The 24,048-nt window shown below is 39.8% G+C and overlaps 1 protein-coding gene and 1 long non-coding RNA gene across 2 annotated transcripts in view; one reads left to right on the forward strand and one right to left on the reverse strand.

Moving 5' to 3' along the window:
* Positions 1 to 7,626: 7,626 nt before the first annotated feature.
* The window catches only part of ROS1 (ROS proto-oncogene 1, receptor tyrosine kinase), a 67,329-nt gene continuing 50,907 nt past the window's right edge, over positions 7,627 to 24,048 (reverse strand). Inside the window, exons 42-44 of the mRNA XM_063151060.1 lie at positions 23,144 to 23,278; positions 17,939 to 18,102; positions 7,627 to 7,924 (exon numbers count right to left, since the gene is read on the reverse strand). Of these exons, the coding sequence (XP_063007130.1) occupies positions 7,779 to 7,924; positions 17,939 to 18,102; positions 23,144 to 23,278 (445 nt within the window). The 3' untranslated portion in view covers positions 7,627 to 7,778. The remainder of the gene's footprint in view (positions 7,925 to 17,938; positions 18,103 to 23,143; positions 23,279 to 24,048) is intronic.
* Positions 10,176 to 14,841, forward strand: LOC134415569 (uncharacterized). The gene is made up of 3 exons (XR_010027086.1): positions 10,176 to 10,290; positions 13,931 to 13,988; positions 14,093 to 14,841. It is a non-coding gene; the product is annotated as an uncharacterized LOC134415569 (long non-coding RNA).

Genomic DNA, 24,048 nt, shown 5'->3' on the forward strand with positions numbered 1-24,048 from the left:
TTTGGGAGTGTATTTCCCAGAGAATGTTATTGTTTTCATTTGCCAATTAACTTGACACTTATGCCATTAAAAAAAAAAGTAGATCAGATAAGAATTTGCAATTTTTATATTTGTTTAGTCCTTAGACAAATTCAAGACAATTCACAGTCCAACCTCCTTGCACATAGGCTTATTTTTTAAAAGCCATCCTGTAACTCATGTATCTTTTATTACTTCCCATGCCCCAGTAACATATATTTAAGTCCTGCTCTTAGGACCTGCAGGACTCTGTGATCTGAGCCAAAACACAGCCGTGCAGACATGGTAACTATAGGGTGTTTGCAGCTTTAGTCACTTTGTCACTACTTTTTTTTATATTGCTTCCATCAAGATTGAGTATTTTACTCACAATATAAAACTAAATCAAAGAATTCTAAAGAGATTTTTAGTAACACTTTTCCCCAGAAATTTATTTCTGTTTGTAGATAGGTAGGCATCCCAGAAAGCATTCCCTGAAGAAAAGATGCGACTGGATCAGATCACCTTGAGGGCCATCACACAGCACACACAGGACAATCAGGGGATCAGGCTCAGGCTTACAAAAGGCAGGTCTTGCTTGACTTACCTGATCTCCTTCTATGGCAAGATGCCCCACTCAGTGGATGAGGAAAAGACTGTGGATGTTGTTTATCTGGGCTTCAGCAAAGCCTTTTACACTGTTTCCCGCAGCATTCTCCTGAAGAGTCTGGCTGCTCATGGCTTGGCCGGGGTTTTACCCAGCTCACTTAGTGAAAAGCTGGCTGGACGGCTGGGCCTAGGGAGCAGTGGTCAGTGGGGTTACATCCAGTGGGCAGCAGACACAAGTGGTGTCCCCGAGGGCTCAGTACTGGGTCCAGTCCTGTTTAATATCTTTATCAGTGATATGGACGAGAGAATTGAGTGTTGCCTCAGTCATTTTGTAGGTAATACCAAGCTGGACAGGAATGTTGATCTGCTGTAGGGCAGGAAGGCTCTGTGGAGGGACCTGGACAGGCCGGATCCATGGGCCGAGGCCAGGGGGATGAGGTTCAACAAGGCCAAGTGGCATGGCCTGCCCTTGGGTCACAAAAAACCCCATGCAGCGCTACAGTTTAGGGGGAAGAATGGCTTGTAAACTGCCCAGAGGAAAAGGACCAGGGTGTGCTGGTTGGCATCTAACTGAGCATGATCCAGTTGTGCCCAGGTGGCCAAGAAGGCCAATGGCATTCCGGCTTGTGTTAGAAATTTTGTGGCCAGCAGCACCAGGGAAGAGATTGTCCCTCTGTACCCAGCACTGGTGAGGCCACACCTGGAATCCTACCTCCAGTTCTGGGCCCCTCACAACAAGAAGGACATTGAAGTGCTGCAGCATGACCAGAGAAGGGCAACAGAGCTGGTAAAGGGACTGGAGCACAAGTCTTATAAGAAGCAGCTGAGGGAGCTGAGATTGCTTAGACTGGAGAAAAAGAGACTCAGAGGAGACTTTATCACTCTCTACAACTGCCTGAAAGGAAGCTGTAGCGAAGTGCCAGGCAACAAGTGGCAGGACAAGGGGACATATTTCAAGCTGTGCAAGAGGAGGTTCAGGTTGGCTATTAGGAAGAATTTCTTCATGGAAAGGATTGTCAAGCACTGGAATGGATTGCTGAGATGGCAGAGTCACTGTCCCTGGAATTGTCCAAAAAATGACTGGACATGGTACTTAGTGCTATGCTTTAGTTGACAAAGTGGTGATTGGCCAAAAGTTGGACTTCATTGTAGGGGGAGAGAATATAAGTAAATAAAGGTAGTATAGAAAGTAATCTTACCCCCTAAAGAGTTGCAGCTGGGTTAATTATTAAAGCTTAGGAGCCAGCCTGATGTTAACAGGCCACGGCTGTAGCCAATCAGCAGAGTGTTATAAAAGAGTGGATTGGTTGGTTGAGGGGAACTGGAGTCAGTGGCTGCTGTGAGGACAAGGAGGAGTCAGTGCCTAGAGGAGCTGCCTACAAGAAACATCAAGGAGGTATGAAACTCTAGCAATATGGAACCCTTGCAATGACAATAGAATTGTTGCACTGTAATGACAACACTTCATGATTTTGGAGATAATTTCCAACCTTGATTCTGAGAATTTGTGAAAGGCATCAGAGCTGGTGAAGGGTCTTGAACACAAATCTTATGTGAAGCAGCTGAGGGAACTGGGGTTGCTTCGCCTGGAGAAAAGGAGGTTCAAGAGTAATCTTATCACTCTTTGTGACTACCTGAAAGGAGGTTGTAAGAAGGTGGAGGTCTGTTTCTTCTCCTAAGTAACAAGTGACAGAATGAGAGGAAATAGCCTCAAGTTGCACCGGGGAGGTTTAGGTTGAGTTTTGTGGGATATTTCTTCTCTGAAAAAGCTATCAAGCATTGGTACAGGCTGCCCAGGGAACTGATGGACTTACCATCCCTGGAAGTACTTAAAAGACTTGTAGATGTGGTGCTTAGGGACATGGTGCATTTGGAAGTGCTGGGTTGATGGTTGAAATTAATGATCTTAGAATGTTTTTCCAACATAAATTATTCTGTTCCAGAAAGAAAATCCAGCTATGTCAACAAAATTACAAAAGCAATTAAAATCCAAACAGGGAGTGGTTATTTTACAACTCTGTTCTTACAGTGAAAGATAGAAGACAGCAATGAACATCCTCCAAACTGAAGATGTCATATAAAGAAGTTAACACATCATAAAAAAGGTTATTTATACAGCAGTATCAGTTATGTCAGTAGCAATAACAACAATATTTTTGGCATCTTTACTTGGCTTTGATACCCTGTGTTTCTGGCCATTTTTTAGAGTAAAAACATAATCAGTTAAGAGTTGCTAAGTGTCATTATAAATAGAGCCACGATTGTTTGAAAAATCCAGCTGATTTGCAAGCTTCTACAACTAGAAGTGTGTGTGTAACAAAGATTTTCAAGAATTAATTAAATGAAACTGAGCTAGAATTTTTTAACCATTAGCAAACCTGCTAGCCTATCTTACAGACATTATTTTCTGCAACATCCTTTTTCAGGTCTAGCTGAATAATATAAATTTTGTGTAGAAAGAGGTAAATTTGAATCTAAAGTTTGCCTTCACCATTAAAGTGCATAGTTCTAAACCCACATTAAAGAAGGTCAATTTCACCTGGTTATGCTCAGTAAAGCCACACCTGAGGACTCAATCATCACAGACAGCATGCCACATATGGCAAAGAAAATTTAAAAAAAGAGGAAATTACCTGGAGACATCAGCCAAGTGAAATAGATGGTAGAACTTTCTTTGCTGAAAACCATCATGGAAAGCAAGGGTGCAGTGATTGTGCTGTCAGGATATTTGTGCCCTTCTATACAAAAGTTGAGAGAAGCAAATTTTGAAAGACATTGTGATCCAGAGAGTGTTACTAGGCTCTGTTATCTAGGGCACCAGGAAAGCTGATGAACAACAACTTTAATCTCAGTGCTGGAGCCTGGCTTGATGTTCTCAGGCAAGTTATGCTGAGGTGAACTTGGTCCTTGACTTTCTTGTCCTTGCCACTTATGAGCAGGTAGCAAACACTAACAGAAAAAAACTTGTGTTAGCAGTATAGCAATACAACCTTCTGCTTTTCTGGTGGTCATTCTTAAGTTTCCCAAATCCTGTGATGATGCCATTGAATGAATGACAGTAAAGTCTCCCAGAGAAGATGAGATCTGAATGTAAAATACAAAAAAGGCGAAGAAATTGTCTTGCCACCCCAAGTTTTTCTGTCTAACGTGATAAAACCAAGGATGTCTTTTGCCTTTCATACCTCAACAAATCATCCTTTCAAGCTGTGTACATTTTCCCGTCAGCCACATTCCCATAGCTTATGTCACTGGGCACTCCCTCTGTGGCACATGGGAATCTGAGAATGATCCTGCTAGAGCCTGGCATATCTCTCAGTTACATGGACATTTCCATAATTTTATCTTTAATAAGGACTTAAAATTCTTGTCATAAAAAATTGTTTTTCTTTCATAGTATCCTGATCATGGACCCCAAATAGAAAGCATGAGGTACACAGGTTTTTGGATAGCTCTGGTCATCAGTATGTGCCAGCTCAAAAGCTCTTGCAATCAACCCTGAAAAACAGAAATGCACTGATGGCTGAGTGCTACCACCTGCTGTAGGGCTAAAAAGAGAAGACTTGAAATTCAGAAGACTGAAAATTCTGCCTTAGTAAATCAGTAACATCTGCCATGACCCTTCACATTTACAAAATAATTTGCAAACATTAATTAATCATCACAGCATTTGTGTTGGGTTGTAGAAAATTCTAATTACAGGCAGAAGTAGAATATTTTTCACCTATTCAAGTGCATGTCAAAGGCAAACCAGCTACAGACACACAATATATCCGTGTCTATCCAAGCACAGCTCAGAGTTCAGCCATGGCCATTTGGGAGCCCAGCACTTGTGGGTTGTGTGTGTGGCATCATTTGTGCAGCGTGCTCACCATTGCTGCTCAGTGTTTGCGCTGGCGTCGAGGAACACCAAAGAGCCTGAGACAGGAACTGGCTGTGGCCCAGAGACTCACCTGGGGCATCTCCTGGTGATCAGGAGATCACCCCATCTCAGTGCCTGAGAGCATGTCTCTTCTCCCCAGCAGCTTAGAGACTGTACTGGCTTGGAGTTTATTCACAGCAGGTCATCTTGTGTTATATATTAGATTTGCAGCCAAAACAATACTGATAACACGGTAATATTTTAGATATTGCTGAAAAGTGCCTGCACAGAATCAATGCCTTCTCTGCTTCTCACTCTGTGCCCCATCCCCAGTGAATAGACTGAGGGTGCACAAGACATTGGGAGGGGACACAACCAGGCAGATGACTCAAATTAACCAAAGAGATATTGCATGCCATGAAATGTCATGGTCAGCAATAAAATGGAGGAGACTTAAAGAGATTAGTTGTCTTTTTTTTTTTTTTGGAACTGGCTGGGCATAGGTCTACCTGTCTCAGGACAAATTTAAGCTAAATACTTGGAGACAGATTTTATACTGCTGTACATCAGTTTAGCTTAGCATATCTAACCTGATTTACTGCATGGTCCACATGCCTTATACTACCCTTATCTCACATATAATCTTTCTGATAAACATTTATTTTCTTTAAATCCATCTATATTTATTTAAAATCTGTAGCCATGGAAGTCAAGACATTTGAACTCAAGGGTTTCTTGACTCTTTCCCTTGATCTGTGATAGGAGGAGGTAAAAATAGAAGTAAGCACAGGCCAGGTAGAACCCATTTCCCTGCCCAAGAGAGAATGTGTTTAAGAGGTCTTTCATTCTCATTCCTACTCTGTCAAAAAGCAGCATGAAAACTGCAATCAGACCTGTCTGCTGGAAGGCAAGAGGTGACCTCCTCATAGTGACTAAGTGTTGCTGAGAAAGACATGAATAATCAAGAAGAGTTTGAATGAAGAGAGAAAGCAACACCCCAATAAGACAGAGAAGATGAAATCATGAAGATGTGTAAGGAGAAGGGTGATACAGAAGTATGAGGGATTAAGAAACTCCCTTCAAGTAGAATCATGGGTGGAAGCAAGTGAGGCTAAGTTTGCCTGCATCAAATTCAGCTTTACCATAACTCATTGGAATAGTTGCATTTGCATACTTACTTCTCTAAGGCAGGAAAATGAGGGAGGGACAATGGAGTTTTGGCCAGTGTAAGGGTAGGGCCATGCTCAGAGCTCACACTATATCACTGAGCACGACTCAGATGACTGCAATTACTGGGAAGGGTAGGTATTGTGTCTTCCACTGAATTCAACAAGTTATAGATCAGGATCCTCAAATTTGGATCAAGAAGTTAATTTTTTTTATCCTGTCCAATATGTTTTTCATATTATCAGGTACAAAAGACATAGATCACTGGTCAATATCCTAAGGTTTCATTTATTGGCAGTGTGTTAAACTTGGCACTTTTTTCTCATCATGCTGTCCTAACTTTTTCATTAAAACTAGGCTTGCCTTGCAACACTTACAAAATGTGAACACAAGAATTACCTTCCCCTTTTTCCTTCTGTACTGCTTTGTGTTTTTGTTACTGCTTCAAGGCCTGGAGGTCATTACTCCTGGCTGCTCTCTGTCCCTGATGCTCATCTTTCCCACTAACCCAGTTTACACACATTGGTTAGGCTCTTCCATGATTCTTTTTTTAATGCAAACCTACCCAAAACTGAACTGAATTGGGATATCACATCCCAGGTGTTCATGAGGCCTGTGAAAGGTATTGTCTTGACAAAATTTTGGGAGGATTGAAGGTTTCTCCTGCTAAAGAAAAAGCTATCATACAGAGTTCTGTTGTTCAAAACCTTTGTCTGGGGCTTGCTGACTGAGCAGCCTTCTTAAGTCAAACTATGCACACAGAGCACATTCAGGTGTGGTGGCTACAGCAAAGGGATCCTCCTGGTTTCTGGCTACCACATGCCATAGGTTAGCAAATGTTAGTAATTTTTAAATTACTGAAATGGAAGGAATCACTGTACAACCAATCAAGCAGCACTCACAGAGGAAGGAAACATAATACAGTATTTATTTGTTTATCCATTGCTCATGGTCTGGTGAGCATAGCGAAGTGCTGCAATTGTATTTATTAGCAAATCTGTCTTTTACACTGACTTGTAGATGAAGAAAAATATTTATATAATGCTTGAAAGAGCTTTTTCAGGAACTTTGAAGAATCCTAATTCAAAATTAGGAATTTCTATTTTATTTTAGTAAAATGTTGACACTGCACATTTTTTTCATCTGTGTTGTGTCTCCATTTAAGAAACTTTTGAAGTTTGATTGCAGTGAAGTTGCTTCTCACAAATGTATACATTCTGACATCAGATAGAACCTTTACTACTGTCTAGTGTGCCCCATTATAAAATATTTGCATAAAATTGCAGCATGTTTCTAGCTTCCTGAAAGATGTCAGTGAATAGCTCTGTATAATTTGCAAACTACTGCTCATGATGAAGTTAGAGAAAAGCTTATTGCTGTCTTTTATTGAATAATTATTTGTATAAAATTTTATTATATACTTGGAGTTGATCTCCAAACACCAAGGAAGAGCACCTCCCTTCACCCAGTATGATAAAAAATAAATGAGGATGATGAACACTCAAAAAGGAAAGGAGAAGAAATTTAGAGAAAACAGGACTGTCCTGACTGTCAGATCAATGTGCAACTTAATATGCAAGATGATTGCAAACATTTGTTTAATTAGGGAAACAGACCACCTGTAGCAGTGGACAACCTGGTCACCTTTCTTCAGCTGCTTTCTGATTTGGAGTTTGATATTTATGGGGTTTTTTTCAGTTTGTAAAATCCTGTTTGTGCACAATGAAACTAGACTTCAACTGTTTGGTTTTCTTCACAAAAAAGCTGGTCTGTTTTTTGAAGCAGCATACCAGTATTCCCTTTTTGGAGGGGCTGCTGTGTGCCTGAGGCACATGTGAGTGCATAAACTTAATACCACAGTAAAATCCCTTACTGTGTGGTACAAGTTCTTTTGCTTTAAACTATCTCCTGTGAAGCACCCAAACCATAACATGTAGGAAATCAAAGGCTATGTAATTGGTGTCTTATCCTGATACACAACATTCAGTACCTCATTATGTTTTCTGGTAGCTTTATTAAAGAATTGATTTTTTTTTTTATTTCAGACATCTCTGTAAGTATGATAACATGCAGAATATTTTCCTTGGCTTATGTCTTCTTTGAGGAGTTTTTTCTCTTTCACTGTCTTAAACAGTGGTAACCAGACTTAACTAATTTCAGCAGAATTGATGCTTTCTTCATCTGGGTTGCCTTCTTTGACTACTACCAAATAATTTAAGCCCTCTTGATTCCTTGTTTCCATTAGTGTGGCTGAAAGAATGCTGTCTGAATCTGCACATGGGATATCATTATCTGCATTAAAAAAAAAAAAAAGAGAAAGGAAAATAAAATGGAAAAATATTTTAAAAACTTAATTGAAAAAGAAAATACAACACTCACTAATATACATGCTGTATTAGAAAGCAAACAAAATCAGACAGCTGCTGGAGAAAGTTGGTCTAGTGACCCCATAAGAATGGTGATTCAACTTTATTTTCTGCTATTGTCTGTGTGGACCAGAACTTTAAGTAAATCACTTGGGAAAGGTTCATATCAGTGTTCATACCTCCTGAGGCAGCAATAATGTCATGAATGCATGACTTGCTTCTTTTCCTTGTAAAGAAGCATAAATTAAAAGTGATTTTAATCTGAACCTTTGTAGTAACCCTGTTAATGATACTGCTAAGGAGTCCTGTAACGTTGGCAGTTTTCTATCTACAAAATCATTATATACTGTCTCTCTAGAGGTCTAGTCTAGACTTCTGTCTCTGTAGTATTCTGCTCTTCCAGAAGCTTACACTTGGCAATCCACTGTGTTTATCACGTTTTAAAAAACTTTCCATTTTTCCTTAATTTGATTCAGTTTATCTATACATAGTTGCTTGAGATTCATTGCAGGGGATATAAATTTTTAAAAATATAAAAATTGTTAACTAAGCACTCAAGTTATAATTGCTACTATTTTTTGCATTTATTTTTGTAATGTGTAGCTTTTTTTATTACACTCCCTCCCTATTTTACTTCATAACTGAAAAATTAAGCATATGACATTCAGGGTTATCTTTTCAAAGGAATCACAAGCATTGTGCTATTCCACCAGGCAACACACAATTTATTATGTCACTATAATCACACATCTCCCCAAGCTATAAAGTCGGAAATTTATTCCACATGCTAGAGTCCGTTAGCATAGGAAATACTATCAGGAAAAGCCTGAAAGAGAATTTTGATTTTAGAAACCTGTAAGCAAGATGGAGTTTGGGACACAGAGCAAACTGTGGTCACATACCACAGTGACTGACAGCAATGAGAAATCATTTGATACTCACTTGGTCAGTTCAGGGCTATTATGGCCATATTTAGTAATTCAGCTCCAGCTAAGCATTTACCAACCAGTTCAGCTCTTCTCTGTAGTTGTCTTTTTTGTTTAACTTAATGGCAACCTTCAGGGACAATTTGCTTTGGAAAAGGCACACAGGCAAATGCTGAGGGGATGTTTGCAGCAAACTCTTAAGAGGGAAACCTTAAAATAAGGACCCAAGTAAAACTGGGTATTTACAGACCAGACATATGCCGGCTGACCTGCCTAAGTATAGAACACTAGAGGAGCATTCAGATTTGTTTCCTGTATAAGTATCTGGAACTGATGAGGTGATGTTTACACAAATGTGAGTATGAGGTCACTGAGATATTTTTACCAGATATATAGATACATTACTAATTCTTTCCCCAACAGGTCTGAAGAACTAGAGAATATATAAAATTTTATAATTCTTTTTCAGCTTATTCACCACTGTGTTTCTCATTAAGAAAAAAAGAGCTAAAATCTCAAACACCTTGCCTTGGTTTTACTTTTTGAGCTGTGGGAATGCAATAAGGAAGAAATATTATTTTTGCAGAATATTCTTATCATATCCAATGATGGAGGAAGAATATAATATTGATGACCTTTCTTCTATGACATGACATGTGTAAGACACATTGCCACTTTGACTGTGACATTTTTGACTATAAGTGCCCTTTCCTTCACTGTTGAGTCATCTCTTAGTGCAGTGTTCAGCGCTGATGAAAGTTTAGCACCATTCTGCTCTACAAGGCAAAGCTGCACAAAGATCTCAAGTTATATAGTACAATGCTTGACTGTTATGTAGTTAGCAAAACAAGCAAATTATTTTTGCTCATTTAGTTGGAGCAGAAAAATGGATGGAGACACAAAATACTAAAAATGAGTGATTGAAGAAAAAAATCATGATATATTGTGACATTCCCCCAGAAATGTGAGGACTAGAAGCCCAACCAGCGCCCTGGGAAGCTGTAAGTCAGTTCAGAGAATTCTGAATAATCTTTGGAAAGTCCTCCCAAAAAATGTTAAGAAATAGAAGGAGGATAGAGAGAAACTGGAGTGGAGAGGCAGGTTGGTATATTTATAAGATATCACTATTTTCTTTTCAGTTTTAACATCGCTAAAATTAGTTGATTGATGTACAGTCATGCTGGGTTATACGTGAGTAAATGCAGGATAAACCATGTGATGTGATCCCCTCAGATTTCACAAGCAAGGCTGGCCTGAGTCAACAAAACACCCCAAGAGGAGACATCCAAGGAGCACCTTCATAAAATCTGAAGTCATGCCGGACACTCAGCTACACAGGCTTGAATTCTGAGGGGTTGTCTACATGGTGAGCTGCTGCATAGTGTAGAGTTACCTAGGTTTGCTTTAAACAACCTACCTCAGGGCACGAGGCAGGCTTGCCCCGTCAGTCCAGAGCTTTGTACGGGCTGAGGAGTACCCCACTGAGAAGCAGGATCCCGCTGAGCTCTGTGCTGTCCCAGGCTGCTTCCTACAGCTAAAATGGCAAGTTCAAAGCTCAGCATTGTACTTGCACAGACACGTCTCAGGTCCTAAATGCATGCGGCTTTGACCTTGCTGGACGTTTTTCCTAGTAGAGCTGTGCTTAAAGCTTAAAGGCTGTGCTCAGAACTTGTGCATTAAGCATATGTGGGCCAAACTGCAGGTAAATGAATTACAACACCTCTCTCCGGGGATAGGCAGAAGTTTACTCCAGAGAGCCCCACACTAGCTGACACACGAAACAATGATCTCTGACTCATACTATAGAGGAGTAGAGTTTGCTTGCTTAGCCTCCTCTGAGAAGACCAGCCCTGACCTGATAAAATCTGTGCTTTTCCCTTCCCCATCCCAGCACCTCAGCCGGCTGCTTCCTGTTGCAGGGCAGCCGCAGAGCCGAGCCAGGCCGTGGGTCCTGCCTCACGGTCACAGAGTGCCTGTCCTTGCCTGCTTGGTAAACTCTGGGGGCTTACAACATGTTTTGAAGTCCTGCCTGGAAGGGTGCAAATATTTGTGGTGTCTTGATAAGCAGACGAGCGGGTTTTGGTGTTTAAATTCAAGAAGGTGACAACATTTAAGAAGAGAAAGAATGTCAGTAGAAAAACTGATTGGTTGAGACTGAATAAACTGATCTAGAGATGCTGATCTTATATTACAGCTATTTCAGGACCAGACCCTCAGCTAGCATAAATTAATGAAGTTCCATTGAAACCTGTGGGGTGCCACCAATTTACACCAGCTAAGTAGCCAGCCTGAGATGTTACTAATTCCGGGTGACGTAATCCCATATGATGCTTAGCACCTTCAGTATGGTAAGGTATTTAGAAGTCCAGCCACATTTCCTGTTTCTCAGTAATACCCTTCTCTTTTTCTGTCCTTTGTCACTGATGCACAATGTATGTGGCAGTAAACAAGAGACTGGCTGACTTACTGGCATGGATGAAAGATATACCCCCCAGCAAACACATTGGAGAGAAACACCTGATGACATATCTTTGTTAAGGGTGAAAACGGTGGCTATTGAACCTTGACTTCTTTACTTCAGCCATGTTGGTTAGCTCAAGGAGACAGCTTCTGTGTAGAGAGTATTTTCCTGATACCTGATGGCCACCTGGAGCTGGAGGAGCTGTGTTTCAGTTTCTGCACATAGCCAGTAAGAATATAAATAGAACAAATATATATCCGTTTTAATACTCCACTCTGTATTATGTATCAGTGGAGATATATCTGTGTTTCCTGCCTAATGAAGCATATGATCTTGCATGGTTTGAGGGTGACTCACTGAGCTTTGCTATTCTGTCAGACACTAAAGGTGCTAAAAGTGAGAATTTTGTTCACCCTACATTTCCCCTGCACTAATCTGCTTGAAGCAGTGCCTCTCTTTTTATTTTAATGTATTTTTTAGAGAACTGTGTACTGAAATATTTGTGTCCTTGTAATTACAGATATAAACCTGCTTCTTACCTAGTTTTTTTTAATTTATAATATAAATGCACAAAAAAAAACCCCACTTCCACATGTGCTGCAATGCAGTAAGACTATACAAATAGGAAAGAACTCCCTTTCTCCATGTTACAAAACAAGTTTCATTTTGCCAAATTTTAACCAGTCAGGTCTTACACGTCCAATTGAAGCTCCTTGCCTAGGCTGTCTTTACAGCCAACAGAGAAAGGAGGAATGAATCACTTTGTGGAGATCCTTAATCCACATCCTTGCCTTTACACATTAACATCCCCTGAATGTGTCTACAAGTCTCTGGTGACAGCCTAGACACCCAATGTAAAGGAAGTTTTTATGTTTTAGTAGCCTATATCTATCCACATCTGTCTACACAAATGTCAGCTCTTACAGTCTTACACCATCTGAGTTTTTCCTTTGGTCTACAGCAAAGTATTGGTGTGATTTCACTTGCAGCATCATATGGCTCATGTGCGCTCTCTGGAATCAAACACCATTTGTCTGGAGTACAAATAAGAAACTTTTACAGCACCAAGTTCCCCTTTCCTTGCAGTGCTGTAACCACTCACTCTTTTTTGGAAGCAGGCTTTTCTCTGACCTCTGCAGGCTGTGGGTCAGCTGCTCACTAAGCTAAGTGGGGAAGAGGATTACTGAATTTCAGAATACAAAGGAGACTAGATACAAGGTTCTAAAACTGTTCCTTATCAACACATCTGCTTTAGAGAAGATTCCATTTGCCCAAGTGATTATTTTACGTTCAGAGAGGTCTGTGGAGTAGTTTTTAAAAGGCAGTTGGGTTTAGGAAATAAACTGATGACTCTTACATGAGGAACAGAAAACAGGTACTCAGCCAGTACAGAGAGCAAACATATGATTAATGATGAAATTGCTGATTCTTTAATATCAAGTCTTCTCAGAGCAAAATTTTGCACTGAGATTAAAAAAAAAAAAAATACAGATGACAGTTTTAGCAAGTACCTGAACTGCTGAAGAAATAAATACACTGCCTTTGGAAAGAAAAATGGAAAAAAGAAACATTACTAAATTCTAACTCTTGTATCTTGCCACATTTTTCAAGCAATATCTCCAGTTTAAAATTTAAAAATCATGGTTTTGAGGCCAAATAAGTTTCCTTTCAGTCTTTAGTCTTTTACCCTGGATTTTCTCCAAATGCCTGGCATCTCCTCTTGCCAGAGGAGCCTCTTTTTCTAAGCAATTTGACATCTTTTCCATATAGGTGCAAAAGCCATAGTGAGGAGTAGCCCTGATAAGAATAGTCCTTCTAGGTCATAAAGGCAAGAAGGCCCTCCAGCTGCTTAACGCCCAGTTGTCTGATGTCAGGAAAGGCGTTTGCCAAATCAAACAGGTGTTTCCATCTGTAAAGGGGCACTCACGGGACCTGAAAAGCTATAGTGCTCTCTTATATGTGCAAATGTAAAAACTGATGTCTGAAAATAGATGGTCCAGTTATTTTTACAGCAATGCAGGGCTGTCCTTCTAGCATGCTGCACTTCTTGGAACTGGGGGAAGAACAGACTATCTTTCAGCAATGAATGGGAACTCTGGTGACAGGGCCTGTACTCAGGAAATTCCCATTGAATTCAAAACCCACTGGTGTCTCAGTCCTCCAGCTGGATAATGTTGGCCTCACTCTAATAAATATTGTAACTGCTACTTTCAGCCCAAAATCAATGTCTTGGGGAAGCCTGTCAGAGCAAGAAGGAAAAACTGTAAACTGGTAGACCTTGGCCCTTGAGTTTACTTCCCTCCCTTCCAATGCAGCAGCACCAGGAGGCACTGGTATCGCTCAGGCGTGTTTATTGACACTCGGTGCCTGCTTTAGTAGGGTAACTCTTGCAATAACACAGCATGTGCCCCTTTTGCCATGCCCATCCTCTCCTGCTAGCATGCTGTCCACTAGCAGCCTGTCTGTATTGGTTTATCCACATTTGCCATCTCCATGTCACACTGCACTGGCATTAAGGTGACTGAGAAAATCTAATGTTTTTCAGCTCTCCCACCTATGAAAATCACCAACAGCATGCATGGACCTGCTAGAAGTGTGGCTAGGTAAGACTCAACAGAATTTGGAAGATGTAAGGCTAAGCATCTTAGCTATTTTGAGGCATGTAATTTCACTTTGCTTGACATTTGTCTCTTTCTTTTGAAACTAGGTCACCTGGAGAGAGCAAGCATTTCTTGGCTAGAGGCTCGTGGCTAGAGTTTCATTACACACAAAGGCCAATGACTGTGTAACATTTTTGGAAAATATTGTCGAGGACAATCCATCATGGAACAGAATTTGGATTATTTGTTTTGGCTGTCATCTTTCTACTACTACTATGAACACAAGTAACACTTCACTTAGTCCCAGCTAGAAATAAATACAAATTTTAAAAATCACTAACTTATTATACAATGTGTTGCAAATTACAGTCTGAGACATATTCCATGCCCCAAACTGTTTTTGACAGGGTCATAGTGGAGCACACATTTTAGTCTGGAAACTCAAGTAGAACCTGAATGGCCTTTTCTTGCTTAAATCAATCTCACTTCTGGAGCCCACATCTTACTGAATTCCACTGCATGAGATTTACATGGCAGGCAGAAAAGCCGTCCAATTAATTCAAAGCTGGAGAGCTACAGAAAATTGACATGCATGTGTCCTTGGTCAGAAAATCCAGCAACAATAAGACATCACAAGGACTCTAGAGCTTCAATCAAGTAAACAGCATAACATTTTATTTGGCTTATTAAGACTGTGCTTGGGGAAAGAGGGAGATAACCTACAGGTGAATTATAAATATACAGGAAAATAAATATTGCATTATACATGTAAAGAGCTAGTCAAGTGTTTAGTCTTTTAAAATCCATTTAAATGGAAGGATGCTATGCAGATGAATAAAATTCAAGCTACCCTGTCTCCTGAAAGGTATTTCCTATATGAGAATCACCAAATGAACCTGAGGAGAAGTAAAGAAGGACTTTTGAGAACTGAAGCATGAAAACATTGAATGGAAGCATGAAAACAGTTGCTTTGTCTTCTCCTCCCAATGCAGATCCAGCAATGGGTCTGAGGCAACAGCAGCTGGGCAGAACCTATGGAAAGGGAAGAATGAGAGGAAGCCAGAAGAGGGAACATGACAGCTGGTGGGGAAAGGTCCAAGGCTCAGGAAGAGAGTGTGCCAAGTAGAAGTTCTGATGGCCAAAGCTCTGCCTACACTGAATTGCCCTGCTTACCACACTGGGCCAGATTTTACCAACTAAATTATTATTACTATAAGCAGGTTTAATGGAGTATGATTTTAAAAGTTACTCCTCTCAACAGATTCTCTGATTAAAATTACATTATGGAGTACAGAGCTATTATTAAGACCACCCTTAAAGTCCATTATACTACCATATTTTCTGCACTAAACTTATTTTTTTTCAAATTTTTATCCTTCAAACTACACTTCATGGAAGCCTCAATCCATGTTTTCCTTTGCAACTTGGTAATTTCTAAGAATGCAACTTTTTCTCCTGGCAAATAAACAAAACAATGGGTTTTTTCTGTGACCTCTGCTGTGTGGCAGAACCTGAAACTTTAGCAAAATAATGTTTCTTATGTTAAGAATATGTATTTGTCATCCCAGTGAAAGTAATTATTTGCTTAAATTGAGCAAGTTAACAGCTGGAGAAAGATCAGGCTTATCTGACCCATGATAAGCAGAGACTTGCATTGAAACTAAAACTTTTTCATGTTACATCTGTGCCAGGTCTACTGCACCACAAACATGGTAACCAATCATCCAGACCCTTTCCCCAGTTCCAAGCAGAAGAAAAGTAGGTTTCTCCAGAAATTTCAGCCCTACTAAACATTTTGACAGATATTGATGTAATGCCACAAGAACTAAACTCTGTTAGCTTTCATGTCTCTGCTGCATGTGGTGTTAGGGAACACAGAGGAGAGATGCCTAAGCCAGGAGATCAAACTAGCTCAGGAGTGGGTGCAAGCCTTGTGTCCAGTGGATGCTGTTCTCCTGTAGCCATCTGAAAATTAAACATCTAGTCTGAGATACTACAGCTGAGATGTTGTATTTTGGACGCTATCCTGAGCAATGTGTTTGGGAGGACCCTGCTTGAGCAGGGATGTTGGGCTGGGTGACTTCCAGTGGTCCCTTCCAGTCTCACCCACCCTGTGATGCTACGTGAACCAAATTAAATATGGCAAGTCACCTGGATGCCAGCCATCATCAGTGAAGAATCAGGCAAAAGGTGACCCCTTTCCTGCTGTGATACATGCCAAAAAACAGGAGCTGTCACTTTCTGCTTCTGACTCAGAGCTCCCTAGAAGAGTATCCTAGATGACGCTCCTAGCCTGTAGACAGCTGCATTAAGGTGAGATAAAGTCCATCCAAAAGGTAAGGCCTATTAGCTTGGGCATAGTGCCTAATTAATTGGCTGTAGTCCTTTCCTGAGCTAATGCCAAACGTAAGTTCTTACATTTGTGCCAGACCAAGTATCCTTTCCTGAATGTTGTTATTGAGAGCTAAGATACCCTTAAAGAAACTAAAGAATTACACTATGTGCAAATTGTTTTTCATTATAGCATAAGGGTGCAAAATCAGCTGTTAAAAAAGCATGAAATGGTAGATTATCTGTGCTGGTCCCTTCATGTCTTTATAGAGTTTTTAGTCTTGTAATGTAAACATGCCATGAACAGGCATGATTTGACATAAAGAGGAACCGTAGTGGAAATAAACTGACATTTGTAAAACTTCACCAAATTATAAAGATTAGCAAAACATCAAATTAAGTGACAATTGGACAATGGAATGGCAGTGAATTGAACATATGAATTCTTCATATCCTGAAGAAAAATGTCTGTGTAGTTGTGTAATTGAGCACTGGATCGTTTCTGGGATGGATCAGGAAGTTTTTAGGAAAATGTGAAGTACTGAAGTATCAAAATTGTTTGTGAATCAGGCGAGTTCCTAGTTCAGTAACAATTTGTGAAGGGAAAAAAGAAAACCACAAAAAATCACCTTCAAAATGAAGCTTTTAGATATTTCAGTCAGATTTGGTTTTCCTAGAACAGAAAGTAGTTCTTTAACCATTCAATATTTTTCATTATAAAACCATAGCATGCAAACAGATTAAATGAAAAAATTAATCTGTGAAATAAAAGTGAAATATTTCAACTGATAAAAACTTTCTTTTTGTTGAATTCAGATCACATTTTTTACTAATACTGTTCACTTTTTCTCAATATTTCGTTAGTTAAGAATTACTGCAGGATGTGAAAAGATTACTATTCAGGCCCAGCCAGGATGTTAATTTCCATATTTAGATGATTTACATCCCAGTTGCACAGACAACTTCAAATTTAGCATTACCTTTTTTCTTAATTCCTGTGTTCACAATCTTAATAATGTTCTTATATAATTGAGCTTTGTTGTGTCCCATACCTTAAGTGTGTCTTCCCTAACACCACTTTATTTGTTCACAGTGTGCAGAGCATAGGCAAGACCTCAGTGACCAGGGTTTGGCTTGGATAAAGGCTACCTTACTTGGGTGTCTAAATGGTGCCTCACTTGCAGGTGGCTGCTGAACCAGTGCTCCTAGAGGAAGTGCCTAATGGCCATGTTTACCTCATGGAGAGGGCATAGATGTCTTTGAAACTGGGACAGATTTCCACATGGAGGCCTTCTAAGGCTCTCCTGCCTCTGCAAGGAACTTAGGCATCTATTTTAGAGGAACAGGGTTGTGAACTACCAAGTATTCAGATGCAAATTGGATATCTCTGTGAGTCAGGCTTAATTACAAACTCATCTGGGCCTTTTTGCTTGGTAATCTTACACAGCCTTCATCTAATTCATTGTACCTCACAGGCATAGAAGGAACCTTTACATGTTCAGTATGATAGAGGTAAGATAGAAGTAAATCTTTGCTGTTTCCATGTAACAGCCAGAGACTTGGAGGCAGTGACAAATGCAGGGCAGAGGCCACAAGAAGAGCGGGTGCTGGCCCAGACTCACCTTCAAAAGCTTCATTGATGACTCCAGTTGATGCCTCTCTGTTCTCAAGGCAGCAGATGAAGGACAGTGGAGATTGTTTTATCTCTTGCAGTTTGTCATGAATACAAGAGAAAGTAGGTCTGTTGTGAGGTTCTTGGGACCAGCATCTCATCATTAAATCACATCTGAAAAAAAAATTAAATGCAAACAAAAATTATAATAGAGTCATTCATCTCAACAATTACCATTAAAGATCTGAGAAGCAATTTTGGCCTGAAAAAATTTCTGTATGGTACAAAGATAATCAGCACCTGCTGAGGCAATGAAAAATTAAAGATCAAATTAAAGTTGAGAATAATTACTCTAAAACATTTTAATTTTTTACCTTGGATTTTTTTGAGATTGGAAGCAGATATAACACTAAAAAATACACATTTGCCATGAACATCTACTCTGACTGAAGAAGTCAGGAATACTTTCTAAGAAAGCAGACAAGGAGGAAATTCTCTCACAGAAAAAAATTTTAAAAAAAAATAGGGAAGTGTAAAATCAGAAATTAACCTGAAGTTTTCAACTTATTTAATCCTCCTTCAACTCAAGCTACCTCACATTCAGGAGAAGTTCAAGGCAAACCCTCCAGCACAGGGAGAGTTAATTTCACCTTCTACCTCCAGACCAAAACAAATAGGAGTAAGCTTTCCAAAGGAGGCAAACATGGTATGAATTTCCCCTGGGTGTAGGGATTCCAGCCCACCTTGGACAATACTATTGCTACTGTTTAGTGGGAAAATTACCTCCTGTTTGTCTAAATGATAGGGTTGGTTTTTATTCCTTGCTCAAGGTGAGTTTATGCTACACAAAACCAAATCCTACAAAAGCCAGGGAGAGACAGGCTGAAAACCAAAACACAGCAGGCACCTGGATATGCTAAGTGTTGGGAGTGGAAAGAGGTCTCAGAGCCTCAAAACCAGAGAGCAGCCAGTGAAAGGCTGGTTCAGGAAGCTGCATCTGGAATGTGGAGCATTTACCTCTAAGCCTTAAGTTCAAACCCTCCCCTGACAAACATCTCCCCAGACCTGCTGCTATGTGACACCAGGCGTTAATCTGTTATGTGAAATGAATTGCCTTGCTCAGATCCTCACTTATCCGTCTTAAAAAGATGACTGCTGTCCTTCACTACAACTGGGCATCTTAAAAAGCCCTTGGCTTCTGATTTTTCATTAAAATATTAGTGTCAAGTGAGAATGCGAGTAGAAAAATTGTTTCAAAGCCACTTGCCATCAACCTGTATTCTTGTGGTTTTCAAGCTGAACAGAGCAATTATGTTTTTTTTCAAGAGGATTCCATGAAATTCTGAAAATCTGTTTTAGGAATCTAAAAAGTGGTATTGGCTTCCTAACACTCCGAATCAATTAATCTGCTTACATTTAGGTGTACTGGTCATTGATGACTCTGGAAATATAGAAAGAAAAGAACTGAGTATATCTCAAAATAAGGTTAAATAACTGGTTTTCCTTCTGCTGCCAGCAAAGTGTCTGTCACACCGAATTCCAGCCTTGGATGCTGGAAGCCTAACAATCTTCTCTCTGGTCATGCTTGTTGGTAGGATATCCAGGCAAAAAAAACATGAGCTCAGGTGCTGTGCTTTGGTCAGGTTTGCACTTGGGCTCGTGAGCAGAGCCTTGTGGAAGAAACAGCCAGATACTGACCAAGAAAGGAGCAGGATATGATGCAGAAGTCATAGACCCTGAGAATGTTTTGGGTTAGAAGGGACCTTCAGGGATCATCTAGTCCAAACCACCAGCCATGTGCAGGGACATCTTCCACTACATCAAGTTGCTCAAAGCCCCACCCAGCCTGGCCTTGAACAGCTCCAGGGATGGGGTATCCACAGCTTCTCTGGGCAATCTTTTTCAGTGTTTCACCACCCTTATGGTAAAATAATTTTTTCTTATATACAATCTAAATTTACTCACTTTTCATTTATGAAACAAGAACATCACAAGTGTGGAATATTAATTTTTTTTTGTTTCGTTTCCTATGACCAATCTCTGCCTTTCTGAATAACTATTTTTATTGGACAACCTGCTTTATAAAGCCGTTCAGTTTTGCTATGGAGTAAGGATATTAACTTTTGCCAAAACTGTAATTCAGTACTGTAATTTTCTCATTTTAATTATATTCCATGTTTTTATTTCCTAAATCAAATTACTTGGTGATTGGCTTAAAGTATCAGTACTGGTATTTTTCACTAAGTGTTTAATTCAGATAGGCTTTAGGTTTCATGCTCTCTCAGAATATATCTGCAAATTTTACATGTACAGCTATTTCTGGCACGACACTTAGCTTTTGAGGCATGCTGTGACATCCAAAGTTTCAAGTCATATGGCACAAGCTTTCATTAGTTCAGAAATGCATGAGTATGAGACCAGTGAAGAGGGAGAAAGACAGCTTGACATGCCAAGATACATGTAAGTGACAGATTGAACATATTCCTATATTTTTGGGGAACCAAACATGGGCTAGCAAATAGCACATCACTTCATGAGAAAGAGATCCAGAGGATTCCTCTACTTCATGGGGAAAGCCTGTCAGGAAGAAATGAAAAATGACAGTTCCAAACACAACATTAACTAAAGGTTTATATTAGGTTAAAGAGCTAATATTTACACTAGATGTACACCTACAAACCCACACTTCACACCTGTATTTTATCTGGGGGCAACAACTGAATGTCCAACAGAGCTGCTTACGTGGGGCTGGTTAGAATATGAGAGCCTGGAAAAGTAAAGAACTAATATTCAGTATCTGATATTGGAGGCAGAATGTGAACATCCCTGAAATGCACTATAGTGCACAGAAGCTACAAGCATTACCAATTATTTTCTCACTTTAAATGGGAAATACAATTGATGTGTGATTTTCTTAGAAAATGAGAAAATTTGTCATGATAAAAAGTCCCTGATTTCATCTGATGCATTCTGTTCAAGGCCTTCTTTTCTCTCACTCTCTTAATCCCTCCAGGGCATCATTGCCAGAAACAAATAGTAAAAAGCTTTTACTTACCAAATAAAAATTTTTTATCAAAGTCGCTTGTGTAAGTTTGCAAAGGACTGAGCATTCCTGAAACTTCAAGTCAGCAAATGTCCTGGTGCTTGTACAAATTCTCTAGACTGCAATCCACAGCCTTTGAGGATTTGTTAAATTATAAAGTTCTGACTCAGTTCAGTCCAAACCTTGGCATTCTCTTGCATGCAAGCCTCAAACCCACGTGGCTGTGCCAGATGTGGATTTCTGACTGCAGATGTATTTACATTCATAGATCTAATTCATGTGTCAATATATGTGTCTCATTTATACGTCCCCAAGACCCTTTTTCAATTCTTTACCAAGTTTTACCTAGTCACAGTTCGCTCGGGAAAAGCAGGTGATTAGTTCCTGGAGTAGCAACTTATGGAGGCAAGGGGAAGAAATTTTCCCCCCTTCCAAATAAAAAACCAAACAAACAACCCATTTCCTTCATGCTTTTGCACCCTAAGGTTTCTGTGCCTGCCCTACTTGCACTTGCAGTGTGAGCCCATCACAGATTCCTAAACACTTCTCGGCTGAAGTACTTTGGCCTTTGAACTCTCTTCCTATCAGTGATGGTTTGTTTTGTCAAATGACAATGAGCAAGCCAAAGTGCTGAGGAGACAATTACTGGCTGCTGATGTCCTGATGCAGGTTCAAAACCACAAGGAGGGAAGCAGGAATGTCAAGAATCCTGGCATGCCATTAATGACCTAGCAAAGCAGCAAAAAGCTGTTTATGCTACTGACAGAAGCTGCACGCAGGTGCTGACTGTTCACCAAATGAGATAAAAGATGGTACAAGAGTCTAAGCTCATCAGCTCTTTGGCTTTCAAAAACTACTATTAGGCATTGATCCTACAAGTTACAACAGGCAGACCAGTATGTAGGACCTATATGCTATGCCAAATTCAAGAACTGGGACCTTTAAAATTATTTCAAGCAAAATTTTCTTGATTTTTCTGAAGATCTAATCACCTATTTTAGGGTAATTCATGAGCCTTTGCTAAAGTTTGAGTGTCAGACTAGTACACGGATATAGCTGCCTCCTGTGTTTTTTTATTCACAGGACAGATGTAGGAAAGTTTTTGAGGAAACTTTTCTCAGCAGAAAATATTGCAATTAAAATTTCTTTGGGCTTTCATTTGTTCTGTGACTTCCAGTTTTCCCTCTGTTATTAAAGTAAAATTCTAATCTCTTCAGTTCTTCAGTTCCTCCGTGTGCTAAAGCTTGGTTTGGGGTTTTTCTGTGTTTTTTATTCCTAACATGGTATTTCAGCTATATCTACATAATGATAAATAATCACTCTTCTCTTAAGCTCAGAACACTCTTACTAGTGTAAGATCTATTATGGAGATATTGTCCTGCCAAACACAGAGTTATTCTCAAGTCTTTTCCTCTGCCCTGGGAGTAAGAATTGTTCACTCCAGTAGCCTCTCCTTTTGTAGAACCAGCTGTCAAGTGCATTGCTGTGACTGCTTTTGCTGAGTGCATGATAAAGAAATTGAGACATGAAATTAGAAAATACCGAGTGATTGTTAAGCTCATATTCTGCTTCCTCCTTCACACACCTCTGGACAGTATGGGTTTAATCCACTTGATGTATTTATTTTATTCTGTTAATTGCAAGAATTTTGCAATTAAACCTGAGTTTTGTGCTCAAGACACAAACAGAAATTGAAGGATTTACTTATCAGTTCAGATAAAGACAAACCATAGGTGCAGATTTCCTTTTTCCTGTACTGCTTCAGCTTTTCTTACTGGCTTTTTTTGAATCCTCTCTACAAAGGGCAGAGTTTATTTTTCATGTATGTTCTATTATTAGCCTATTCCTGCACCTACCATTAAGAAAGAGAGTTTTATCTACAGTCACAGACACATGATGTACCAGTCTTTCTTAGAGCCATCTTAACTTCTAACCAATATCTTCAGGTACTCTCAGCCTGTTCTTACACTACTACCAGATCCATGCCTTAAATTCTTATTCACAGGTTTGTCTACTGGATGAATCAGCAGGTTGGCCAGTTTCATTGGAAATCAAACTGGAGGATGTTGGGCCCTTCGTGGGCATGACCAACCTTCAAAATGATGACCAACTGGCAAAAAGCCTCTTGCCTCTTAGGAATATTATCAACAACATTTTAACAAATTAACTTACAGGTCATCAGGACAATTGTTTGGAGTTTCCAACCTTCCTCCTGATCGTACATGGTGTAAAACCTCTGTATTGGAGAAGCCTGGATATGGCTGTTGACCCAAAGTCAATGTTTCCCACACTAGTACTCCAAAAGCCCTGAGAAGCACCATGAAAAAAAGAAAAAGAGAAAAATTACTAACCATAGCCATCCTGAAATATCCCTATTAACAGTTAGATTGTGTCTAACCTAAGAATAAGTCTCAGAAAAATAAGGAGTAAAAAGACATAATTCAGATTTGTCCCTAAGCCAGCCTTGGAAGAGCTAAAATAAATGTATAGAACTGAGATGCTTTCTCAGACTCACTGAGCTGCAGCTCAGAAAACACTGAGAGCCCACATCCTTCCCAGGAAACACTCAGGTTGAGCATGTTCTCACATAAACAAGTGTTCTGAAATCTCTAGAGGTGTGGTTTAAAATGGAGAAAGACAAGTTCTCCCAAGCACCACTTGTGGAGCAATCAGCATCTCATTTGGTTTGGCACAGAGTACTAAACTACTTTCTTAGATAAGAGCAAGAGTAGCAGTCAGATAGGTGCAGGCACTGGGGACTTGGACAAGACCCATGGGCTGAATACATGTGGCCACCTAAATCTGAACTGGTGTGAATACCAGGTTTCATGGATCTGGTATATTCTGGGTGGATTTTTTTGTCATGTCTCCTGACAGTGGATCTCTGCTTCTTCACAATAAACTCAAAGCCACTCAAATGCACACTTCTAGCTAACCTCCACAAAAAAAAGTACCGTGACCTTCCCCTGACGATGCTGCAGAGTCTGGTCTTCAAAATAAAAAAGTCACTAGAAGAGGGTGAAACTGTAAGGGCAAAGTATTTGGCTATTGGAAGGAAATGTCAATAAACCTAATGG

Source organism: Melospiza melodia, chromosome 3 (assembly GCF_035770615.1).
Source record: "Melospiza melodia melodia isolate bMelMel2 chromosome 3, bMelMel2.pri, whole genome shotgun sequence".
NCBI classification, from domain to species: Eukaryota; Metazoa; Chordata; class Aves; order Passeriformes; family Passerellidae; genus Melospiza; species Melospiza melodia.